The 12,634-nt window shown below is 37.6% G+C and overlaps 1 protein-coding gene across 1 annotated transcript in view; it reads right to left on the reverse strand.

Moving 5' to 3' along the window:
* LOC104072776 (probable C-mannosyltransferase DPY19L1) overlaps nt 1-12,634 on the reverse strand; it is a gene marked incomplete at its 5' end in the record, with an annotated part of 48,456 nt that overhangs the window by 2,327 nt on the left and 33,495 nt on the right. Inside the window, 6 exons of the mRNA XM_009572347.1 lie at nt 1,054-1,153; nt 1,970-2,144; nt 8,406-8,525; nt 9,678-9,702; nt 10,819-10,868; nt 12,325-12,396. Coding sequence (XP_009570642.1) covers nt 1,054-1,153; nt 1,970-2,144; nt 8,406-8,525; nt 9,678-9,702; nt 10,819-10,868; nt 12,325-12,396 — 542 coding nt within the window. The remainder of the gene's footprint in view (nt 1-1,053; nt 1,154-1,969; nt 2,145-8,405; nt 8,526-9,677; nt 9,703-10,818; nt 10,869-12,324; nt 12,397-12,634) is intronic.

Genomic DNA, 12,634 nt, shown 5'->3' on the forward strand with positions numbered 1-12,634 from the left:
TAAAGATGTCAAAGCAATTCATTCACCATATAATATTCAAGGCTAGAAAGGACCTTGCTTGGACTGGAGGTGATCAGAAGAAATAATCTGCCCAGTCTCTCTGCAAAAGGTCATACTGATTGCCATTGTTCGGACCTTTTTAAATGTCGAGTGCAAAACCTGATGTCTGCCTATGCTGAATGAAGCAAAATCATCACTTGTAAACCATGATCCTGTTTATATTACCCTGTAATATCCTCCTTTGATTGTGCAAAGCATGATGTTGTTAACTCCTGTTCATTTTCTGATACTGTATCATCTCTAGCTTATTTTCCCCAAACATGTCCTGTCCTGTATTTTTGTAGTTAGAATAGAACATTTCAGTTGGCCAGACACAGAACTAAGGACATAAGGCATGTAAAATGAATTCCCTCCTTTTCTCCTTTATCCCTCTATCTTGTTGTTTTCTTGTTGTATCTTCTTTTTTACCAGTTTTAACAAATTACCAAAAAATGATGCTACGATATTAAAATTAAAAAAAGAAATTCATGACCTTATCAGATAAATCAATTTCAATTCAGAAAAATATCCTGATTTTGAAAATAACGTACAAAACTCAGTAATTCCATTACAACATTTCAGTTTCAACTAGTCTTAATATTTCAATAAGAAATACTTAGATACATTATCATGAATAAAATGGCAACCAATCACAGAAAGCTAATAGGAATAACTAAACTGGCTATCTGGAGAAAAATATCAAGTCTGTCTACAATGTCAGGAGTAACTAGAAGGATGAAAGGATATAATGGTATACGTTAATTCCAATTCCATAATTACATGCTGATTTTTTTTGTGTATAAGTTTAAAGCCATATCTATCCTACAGTATATCCTTCCCAATGAACACGAATCCTGAAGAAATACTGTATGCGTTTTCAATCTGACTAAAATAACAAATCAAGTTCTGTTGGGTTTTAACAAATTTTACAATATAATGTGGTGCCATTCCTATATTACCAACATTAAGAGAATTAATAGCAAACAAAAATACATCCTCAACTTCGAAATTTACCTTAATCCTGCATCCTCATAGTGAGGATGATTTACAATAGGACGAAGTGTAGACAATTTAACACTTGCCATTGTAGGCATTGCTCCTGCAAAAACTGCATCTGAAATACAGAATGAAAGGCATGTTTGAAATGAAGAATCAAGCAGTAAAAGCAGAGAAGCAATCTTCAAATATTTAAACAGTAATCCTGTAGAAAAACATAAATAGGGTAGGGTACTCTTTTTGCAAAGGCCTTACATGGCACTAACAGGAGATGCACAAAATCACTTTTTTTTTTTAAACCTTGAACTCAATATAAGTCATTAGATAACTAAACATCTAAGAACAGAGATTTAACACATTTTATTTTTCTTGAATGGGTAGAATAATATATTCATTATGACAACACGTTTTTGTTTGTCACTTCTTACACCATTGGCAAATGAGCAATAAAATCTCAGTCCACTTCTTTGGCTTGAAAGTATTTTCCTGCTAAAAAAGTAACTACTTTGTTTCCAGCTAGTTTTCTGACACTTTTACTCATTTTAGTAAAAGGACGGGTGCAACCACAACACACACTCTTTGAATTCTCTTCTAGCAAAATGATGATCATGGACCCACACACAGGACCAGTGTAATTTAAGTAAAAACCTATTTTAATTGGACTTTCCAAAAACACTTTTGTTGTAGAAATACCACACCAGTAGCTAGAACCTCCAGACTGGTAGCCTGGAGTCTAACAAAGCAAGCTTTCGGTGTTTTTTTTTCATTTGAGATAGCTTCTATATGGACAAGTATATGTGATTAAACCATGGCTTTAGCATAGTCCCAAGGCAAAGCCACAAGTAGTAGTAATACCTCTGCAGTCATCCATACCAAGTTCTATAGTTATACCTGACAGTAAACGGGGAACATCATACATTATTAAATAGTTTACCTTGTCTGGTATTGACTTTTATCCACTCTAAAAGTTCCTCCTGTGGCAAATTGCTAAATTCTCCCATGATGTTCCACTGAGTTTGAAGGTTTGCTGATCCCTCTATTGCCATCAATGCTAAAATAGCAAAGACCAATGTTTTGGGCTGGATTTTGCAGAAAAGCCATCCAAACAACTGAAATGCAAGAATCAATTAATTTCTAGACAACAATTCTGTAATGTTGTATGCAGCACAATTAATTTTTATTCCTCTGTAAGGAACCTAATGTATATTACAATATGAAACATCTCTGTTAATGCTTCTCCACTAAACTTTAGTGAGAACTCATAAGTATTTATGTTTACCGAATGTAGGGCAATATATTTGTAATTCTACAAAAAAAAGAAAATTGACAGTAATGCAACTTCTAAAGTTGTAGTTCAAATGTCAAATTCTGCAAGTAAAGATGATTCAGTAATGCTAACTGCACTTTTACAGTATTTTATTTCCTACTTAGAGTTTTTAGCTGTAGTATATGGATTAGAGACTGTACTGCAAACTTCCAAAAACATACCAGAAAAGCAGACTTTGGGGATATATATGGTTAATGTTGTTTTATATCCTACTCTTCCCTTTCTTGAACTGAAAAAGATGGCCCTTGCGTTTTTTCCTAACAATGGCTTGCTGGAGGCTCTAAGCAAATACTCATAAATATGTGAACTGGGTAGTTAAAAAGAAAGAAGTAGTAAATGTGCTATGTTGAAGTTTAGTTTGAGCAAGAACACTGTATCTCATCCATATCTGACCTAAACCTTAAATAAGACAAAGTATGAATTACTTTTTTTTTCCAAGCTATTGTTAATTAGAAGTAAGGGTTCACATATCAAAAATACCAACCTGCACTACATAAATACATTTCATTCAGAGTACCTTTACCCATTTTTTTAATTAAAGCATGAAATGATAAAATAAAGTTTCACAGTAAAACCTCCCACTAGGCTGACTACACCAATTAGGTAGTGTATGTTATCTTTGTTATAAACTAACGGTAAACTACTTTAGATTATTAAAACTGTCAAGCCACCTCTCCAAAAATACAGTGTACTCTACTCTCATCCTCAAAGACTTGCTAAACACACTAGCAAGAACAGCAATACTATCCAGGGAAACTTAATATACAAAATACGCCTGACCCCTGTGTAGGTCTGGAAGGATGAAGGGAAACTAATTCATTTATTCGCTGCTCTACGTGAGCAAACCTCCTTTTTACCAACAATCGCAAAAATATCACTTCAAGAACATGTTAGAATTTTGGAATTCTTTATTGAGTTCCATGGCTTTTCAAATCAAAGAAAATCACATTCTTATCATGCTTTTATAAGACCTCAATAATGTGCGAAGTATTTAAATTTACCACTATTTTGTTTACATAAAGAGCCTAGAATGGTTGAACATATATGCAATGCAAAAGAAGTATCTTTTACGGGATGCCTGTTCATCATGTGATATTTATACCATTCAAGGTTTTTTATTTGTTTTTGTCAAATGACTACATTAAGTCTTTCTCCAGCTATTTTTCTTTGTTTTCAAAATTTCCACTCAGTATAGTATAATTCCTCCTAGCAGAAAGAGGAAATGTAAATAGTTATCACTTTTATTGTCCATCAGGTGCCACAAGCTGCATCATTGAGGTAATGGAAAGTACAGAGATTCATGCAATGGGCTGAAAGAACACAACATACAAAATTCATTTTCCATGTGCAGAATAATTCTAGTATGTCTTCTGCCTGTTTGCTCATTTTTTGATTTGTGTTACAAATGTGCATCTCAGGCTGACTGTTCACTGATAAAAGGATATATTTTGAAAGGCAGCTGATTAACATGTTATCTATCTATAGCCTCAAAATAAATTAATTATACTAAAATACCACTGCAGGTAAACTTTCATGGTCTGCTAGAGGAAAGGATAGTGCTGACCTCAATTACGAGACAATTACATATGCTAAATTTGCTTAAATTTTTCTTGCATCTGTAAAGACAAGTTGCTGCTCATCAACTTAACCTTTATGCAAACACCTAAAACTTCACATAACGATAAGTGTACCATTTGGTCACAAATCCCATCTTCCCCTGCTCATCTCCATCACAGCAGTTCTTCTGAATCAATATTGCACATACGGTCAGATATTTCAACCTCAAACTACTACTTCTGCTCAGCAGCCAGTACGACAGAAAAAGGTCACTAAAAACCACTTGATATTTCCTGAGCCTACAAAAAAAAAAAAGGAGTTTTCTTATCCCTTTGCTTGCTTAAGTCAGAGCTGTCTTATTGATAGCAGCTCAACAGCCTTACAAGGCCAGTGTTTCTCTCTCAGGCTGAAGACAGTCATGTATTACCTGGAAGATTACCAACAGCTCCCTACTAAAGAAAGCGTACATCAGTCAGACCAGAAAGAATCTGGCTTGTCTTTTACAGGTATCAATCAGCACTGACCTAGGGAACATGCTGAACATGTGAAAGAACCTTCGCTGATAGCAAGACAAGGGAATTACTTTTTAATTTTACTTACATTGTTCACCTTATGTTGGGTACTCTTGAACACAGCCCAAGCCAGGGCCAGGATAATCACGGGCCTTGTTATATGGGGCAGCTGGTCATTTATCATCTTCTGCACAGAACAACTGTCCAAACTGCAGTAATCTAAAGCCTTACCTTCCCTGGCATTCAAGACCTATTTCTTTCAAGCTAATTATGCCCCCATGATGCTGCAATGGAGAAAGAAAAAGTCACTGGACCTGAGCCATCTGGTCCAACGGGGCAGCTCCCAGAATAGGTTATCATCTGCATTTGCTTACTCTCATTCTACAACCATAGGAAACAGCAGAACAACCAAAGGGCCAAAATGCAGTTGGAAGTAGAAAAAAAGAAAATATTGATAAAGTACTCTGCACCTGTCCTTCTTCCAATATCTACACATGGTAACACGTGGCATCCTCTAAGATCCAAAATGCAATGATTACCAAAAGCACCATTTTTCATTAACCAGCCTGATGACCTTAGTTGCGGTACTAAAACAAAAACCACAACGATCCAGGATAAATTACTGTAGTGCCGTTATGCAGATGCTTTAAAAAAAGAAATAAAAAGATCACCAGCTGAAAACTTTTACTAATTTGCCATGTAGCAGCTAACTTACTACATGGCAAAAAGCAAATGAGGCTACATATTAACAGAAACCATTCCTAGCAGCTCATCTACCAGTTGCAAGGTACTTTTTCCTATCTTTCAGAGATTCTTTCTCTCCATGCAGAAAAAAAAAAGCAGTTCAGATTTTTACTGTTTTTCAATTCTCAGAAGGCTGAGAGGCCTTTTCCTGTGGCACAAAACATAGAAATACTTTTAGTTCTAAACTTCATTAGAAAATTCTACAAAAATTTTTCAATAATAACAGGGTAGAAAAGCCCATAAATTTTCTTCTAGGAATACACAATTAAAACAAGAAGAATTAAGAACAAACTAACTTTGGACAGAATCAATTTATATTGTAATTGTTATCTAGAAACTGTATGTTAGCAGAAAATAGACTTTTTTCCTGTTTGCTTTTGTCTTTTGAAAAGCAACTTCATTTCAAATTACTCAGAAACACCTCGTGAGAGTTCATTTAGAAAAATTTAACCACAGTGTAACTGCTATTACTTAAATAACCCGACCACCTAAGAGGACACCAATACTTCAAGAACAACTAAGAGCTGGGAAATGCCATAAGATGACTTGTGAACCTTACAGAATAGCAAGAGTGTAGAGGAAATACTCAGTTACAAGGTGGCTAAATAAAGTTACTGTTTAAAGAGTTTTTGACATGTTTTTAGCATTTTCTATGTTCACTATACAGATTCATTTTATATTGGCAAATGCTCAGCACTTTTATCTATGCCAAGTAACAAAACAGAGATCAAGAAAGTGATAAGTACAACATTTAAGCAGACTGATACTGTGTAGCCTGTCCAGCATTATCAAGAACTGTCCTTCCCTGAAAGAACATCCAGGGGAGCAATACATTTTTCTGGGAAACAATCATTTATTCAGCTGCCTTAACATGGGACAGCTTTCTCCTCTTTGCATGATTTTGTCTCATTCACTCATCTTCTAGTTGTATGACACCGGTGTCAGATGTTCCAGGCAGTAATTGCCTACACCACACAACCCTAATTCACCTTTAGGACAGGCTCCAACCACAGATATTGTGGGAAAAGCAATGTTTATTTATATCGGGCATTATAGTCTATCATACTGCATATGCATAAGGCAGCCAGAAAAAGGTTGTACATACACTGTCGTTTCTGGCACTCCAGATTTTGAGTACTAAACTTTGTAATGTTATTCTTGTATTTCTTCAATTTTCAAGAACAGCAAACCTAACGACTCAAGTTTCTTATTAAAATCCTAATTTTCTTTCCCAGTCATTGCTAGTTTCCCCACTCTGTAAAACATTTTTCTCTTTTCCTTCTTCTGTATTATGCTTGCAACAGTTCTTAGTACTGGATTCTTTCTCCCACTCATCCTCATGGTGGTGTTCTCCATACAGATATTTTCAAGAGTTCCCCATCTCATCTTCCCAATTTGTTTTCTTGTTAGTAAGCCCAGCTCACTATTAAGCATAATCTTCCACTCTATCAATGTGGGATACTTTGTGTGATGTAAATAACACTTTCTACAAAATCACAGCATGGTTGAGTTTGGAAGGTACCTCTGAAGGTCATCTGGTCCAGTCCCCCTGCTCAAGCAGGGCCACCTGAAGCCAGTTGCCCAGGACTGTGTCCAGATGGCTTCTGAATATCTCCAAGGATGGAGACTCCACAACCTCCCTGGGCAACCTGTGCCAGCGCTCAGTCACACTCACAGTGAAAAAGTGCTTCCTGATGTTCAGAAGGAACCTCCTGTGTTCCAGTGTGTGCCCATCACCTCTGGTCCTGTCACTGGGCACCAGTGAAAAGAGCCTGGCTCCGTCCTCTTTACACCCTCCCTTCAGGTATTTGTACACACTGATAAGATTCCCCTGAGCCTTCTCTTCTCCAGGCTGCACAGTCCCAGCTCTCTCAGCCTCTCCTCATAGGAGAGATGCTTCAGTACTTTAATGACCCTCCTGGCCCTTTGCTGGACTTTCTCCAGTATGTCCATGACTCTCTTGTACTGGGTAGCCCAGAACTAGACCCAGGACTCTAGTTATGGCCTCACCAGTGCTGAATAGAGGGGAAGGCTCACCACCCTCAACCTGCTGGCAACACTCCTAATGCAGCCCAGGATACTGTTGGCCTTCTTTGCAGCAAGGGTACACTGCTGGCTCATGTTCAACTTGGTGTCCACCAGAACTTCAGGTCCTTTTCTGCAAAGCAGCTTCCCAGCTGCGCAGCCTCCAGCATGTACTGGTGCCTGCGGTTGTTCCTCCCCAGGTGCAGGACTTTGGCGCTTCCCTTTGTGGAACTGCGTGAGGTTCTTGTCAGTCCATTTCTCCAGCCTGTTGAGGTCCCTGTGGATGGCAGCACACCCATCTGGTGTACTAGCCATTCCTCCCAGTTTTGTAGCATCAGCAAACTTGCTGAGGGTACACTTTGCCCCATCATCCAGACTAGTAACAAAGACGTTGAACAGGATTGGACCCAGTGTTGACCCCTGGGGTACATTGCTAGTTACTGGCCTTCAATCAGACTTCATACCACTGATCACCCCTCTCTGGGCCCAGCCATTCAGCCAGTTTTCAATCTACCTCCCTGTCTGTTTCCCAGACAAAGGACTTCTGCTGCAACTGCAAATCTTCTAAAACGGCTATTTAGATACAGATTCAATCAAGTTCATTTCTCGAAAACACAGATACTGAAACATGGAAACCCAGTTCTAAGATCTTTTATATCTGGAGAAAATCTAGTAACATTTTATGCTACGGATGATTTCAAGCTAGGAAAATTAAATCTGAGTTAGGTATATGACTTTTGATTTTTAAGGCCAAAATGTTTTCAACATGCAAGACTTCAAAACTATACTTCCGGAAAGAATTAATACACAAAAAATATGCAAGGCAATAAGGAAAGCACAGTGTAAAACAAAGTCAAACACTGTTTGGATAAAACAGTCAATAAAAAACTTGCAATGGCATAGAAATGCGTAAATACAGTAAAATCCAGTGTATGTCTCCCTGTGCTCAAGCTTAATACACAGCATATTAACTCATATAATAATGCAACTGGACAAGTTGCATAAAACAAGACATTTGCTTTATTTGGGGAGAGGGGAGAATGGAACTTGAGTAACCACATTTTTCGACAGGCAACATAATCTGATTTATTTTTAATTGGTACACTCAGATTCAGCAATTACACACACAGAAATTTGCTTTAGGACAAATATCTGGGTAATACTGTAAGTACTGAGATAGCTACAGGATTAAAAAGAGACCTTACCTGTTTTGAACACACCAAGGAAGCCATAACACATAGATGTGGTGTCAAAAACAGTTTTAGTCTCATGATTAAAATCGCTAGGACACTGTACGCCAACAGCTGCAGTGCGTGGTATACCAGCTGGTGGAAAAAAAAAAACCCACAACACACAGAGGCATAATATTTGCATACTTTTCATTTCTGTCTTAAACATACAATTTCATTTTTAGTACAGCTTAAGTAACAAGCTTGTCTGAAAGAGAGTCCAAGTCAAAGTAAAGATCTTCACATTTCCGACAGTGATGAGGATTTCCTGTCATCTTTTTTCTAAAGTGTATGTAGTATGCTAAGGTATGGAACAACAGGAAGGATAAAAATGAACAATAAAACCAAAAGGAGCTGGAGAAATGGCTAGCTATGTGAAAGATCCTGAAACATAAATAGGCAATAACATATGTAACATTTCTTGTATAACCTCTGTATAGAAGAGACCTTGCTATTTAATACCTAAAATACCTAAGTATGAAATGAAAGAAGCAAATAAGATCACCCTTGGTACTCAAAAAACCACAGGCAGCTTGCTTCAGTATTCTCGAAAAAGGTTAAAAAGCACCAGAGATGTCACTCACCACTTCTAACATTGAATCTATGTTACTTGCGGAAGTGCTGTGGTAAATCACAGAGGCATTTTTGCAATCAGTGCTTTTATCTACTGATTGATTATCATATTTTGAATGGCATGAGATTTCTCTCATAGCACAAACCAAAAATAAACTGCTGTTAAAGTTTTGCACTGTCCTTACTGACATAATTGCAAATAAAGAAACCACATAAGAAAGCTGCCATTCAATTGTATTTTTTGCATAATTTTATTAAAAGAATGATGTGTAGAATTATTTTCATTATGGCATATTTCAAATCAGAATTTTAACATTACTGGGGTTTCACATGACAGATAAAGGAACCAATCTCCTTCTCAGTCAATATGGGGAAATGGAAGGTCCAGCATAATTTCAGTGTCTTTCTGTACTGCTACAGCAAAAGCCCAAAAGACTCCTCTCTTGCACTGCCACCCCACCATTTGCTAGTATATTTTTTTTGTTCAACATTCCAGAGTTATTCTGCTGATGTACGGGACCCAATTTAAGATGAGGGAATAAAAGATGCAAACGCTTACCTTCAAATAAACCACGTATCAGGATCAGACCATTGCAACCTGTATTTCAATACTGAGTACTCACATTAACGAATGTGTTAACACACGAATAAAATTGTGCAGAAAAAGAATCTTACCTCACCATGGTTAAAACGTTCCTCTCTGAATAAAAAACGGAAAAATCACATTATTTGTTTATGTACTACAAAAGCACTGGTTTTACTCTGAAGTCATCTATAGTGGCTCTAGACAACTGAGCTAATCCAGTAAGCATGAGTCAGCACCTGCACAGATTTTTTTCCCCCCTCTATAACAAGCTTTGGAACATATTACAAATCAGTAACTATCCTCCTCAATCCCTGTATCTATTTGGAAATCTGAAAATTAATTTTAACAGTTTTTTAATTACTTCCACGAATTATTTCACATCTAGAACAGTTTATTTAGAGAATGAAACTTCAGTAATGTAAAAGAGGCAGAGCACTGGTACCAAAAAAAAAAAAAAAAAAAAAAAGTAATTTACTCAGGTACTACATAGATTGGTTTTGGATTTTCAGAATCCAAATGCGAAAAGAGTCAAAATCTACACTTCTTGTTCTCCAAAAACATCTGTGAAGACAGGATGCCGAATCCTGCTCACATCCGTTGAAATTCTGATACTAGCCATTAGACTATGGAAAGCAGAGATCACTGAAATGATTAGTGATAAATTAAAAAAAAAACAGGAAGCAAAAAGATATGTCAGGGAAATGACAACATTCAATTGGCCAAATTCATTGCTCTTGAGCACAGCATCAACAAGTGATGCCAAATGGCTGTGTCAGGTAGACCATGTATTACACATATTTGGAAAATAAAATTAATACAGTTGGGATCCCTTCCTAAAGATGAAACACAGGTATCTTTATAACCTGGACAAAAAATAATGGGGAGGAAAGAATTTGTATTCACTATTTATAGGGGAAAAGCAAATAGGCACATAAATAAACATTGGTTTAGGAACAGAGCAGAAAAATAAATGATTAAATAGAAAATTTGGGGTAAGAGGGTCAAGATGTCTAAAATTAAGTTCAACAGCTAAACTTGGTTTCAGACATCCTATAAAAATACCACACATAGTACATCCAAGCCATTCAGTTACCGAACGATACGTAATTTACCCTTCAAAAAGGACCAACATAATGTTGGTCTGAATTCTGAATTATTTAGCATATAGCAAATCAAATAAACCTCCAGCAGAAAATTCAGTTTTACATTAAAAAAGAAGACAATATTTACCTTTCATACTGGCCTGCCTGAGATAAGGCCCACCTAAGATATTTAATTACCTGAAGAAAACAAGAGACAACAAAAAGTATGAATAAACTTTCAAAAGCATTTTCAACATTTGCTAAATTAAATTACACCTGGCTAATCTCATTTTGAGATAATGCTAAGATAAAGACATGCAACGTTTTAGCTAAAAATTCTTTTTCAGGACGTTTAATTAGCCAGGCAGTTAGCAGTTATCCCATCTGTTCCTGTGTAAACTGTAAGTTGTTTTTACACAAATTATACATAATCAAATTTACAAAAACAGTTATAAACTTCAGTTATAGTCCTCATCAGCTAAGTGACAGAAATTTTTTTGGCGCTTCACATCAAAGCAAGTTTTACCACTGACTCAGGACTGGACCTTTGCAAAAATCTGTATGAAGAGAATACAGAATTTTAAGCAAATATTTTTGAAAACCTCTATTTTGTCTAACTATATTGGGTTTACTTGGCAAGGCTTTGGTAGCAGGGGGGCTGCAGGGTGGCTTCTGTGAGAAAAGACCAGGGGCTGCCCCCATGTCAGACAGTCAATTCCAGCCAGCTTAAAACAGACCTACCACTGGCCAAAGCTGAGCCCATCAGTGGCACTGGTGGTGCCTCTGTTGATAACACGTTTAAGAAAAGGTAAAAACCACTGTGCAGCAGCTTTAAGAGAGGGTAGTGAGAAAAATGAGAACGAAAGAACCCTGCAGACTCCAAGGTCAGTGAAGGAGGGGGATGAGGTGCTCCAGGCACCAGAGCAGAGATTCCCCTGCAGCTTGTGGAGACCATGGTGATGTAGGTTTTCCCCCTACAGCCCATGGAGGACCATGGTGGAACAGATATCCACCCTGTAGCCTGTGGAAGACCCCATGCCAGAGCAGGCGGACATGCCTTGAAGGAAGCTGTAACCCATGGAGAGCCCACATAGGAGCAAGCTCCTGACAGGAATTGCAGCTCGTGGAGAGGAGCCCACACAGGAGCAGGTCTTGTGGCAGGAGCTGCGACCTGTGGGGGACCCACGCTGGAGCAGTCCGTTCCTGGGTCCTGAAGGACTGTACTCCGTAGAAAGGACGCATGCTGGAGCAGTTCTTAAAGAACTGCAGCCTATGGGAGGGACCCATTGAGCCTGGAAAGAAGGGGATGGGGATGAGGGGAAAGTGTTTTTATTTGGTTTTGTTTCTCACAATCCTGCTCTATTTTTAATTTACAATAAATTAAATTAATCTTCCCCAATTCAAGTCTGTTTTGCTCATGACAGAAAAATCAGTGAGTGACCTCCCTGTCCTTACCTTGACCTGTAAGATTTTTCAACTCTCTTTTCCCTGTCCTGCTGAGGATGGGGAATGAGAGCATGGCTTGGCAGGCACCTGACAGCCAGCCAAGGTTAACCCACCACACTAACTTCTTCCCATCTCAAAATAGTGATGCCTTCAAAAAACTCAAAAAGTAAATTCAAGGTAAAGGTGATTCACTAAATCAATCACTTACCCTTTTGATGATTATCCCAAAAACCACCAGAACAACTGGTAATAGCAGAGTCTTTGTGTATCTTACTGGAGTCTACAATGGAAATAAACTGCATTAATTGCTTTCCGTTCGCCTATAATTACTTCAATGGTCATTTTAAAGAAAAAAATATAAAGAGTTCTTCCTTGAGTAAAATGTAAATTTAAACATTGAACAAGAACAAAGCAAGCTTAAAGAAACTCAAATTTAAACTCCACCCAGCAATCACACTAGGGGTCATAATAGTAGGGTCATCAGTAAATTATTCCCAGTTCTTTGGCAAGCCACCCAA

The sequence above is a fragment of the Fulmarus glacialis genome, unplaced genomic scaffold, assembly GCF_000690835.1.
Source record: "Fulmarus glacialis isolate BGI_N327 unplaced genomic scaffold, ASM69083v1 scaffold142, whole genome shotgun sequence".
Classification (NCBI taxonomy): Eukaryota; Metazoa; Chordata; class Aves; order Procellariiformes; family Procellariidae; genus Fulmarus; species Fulmarus glacialis.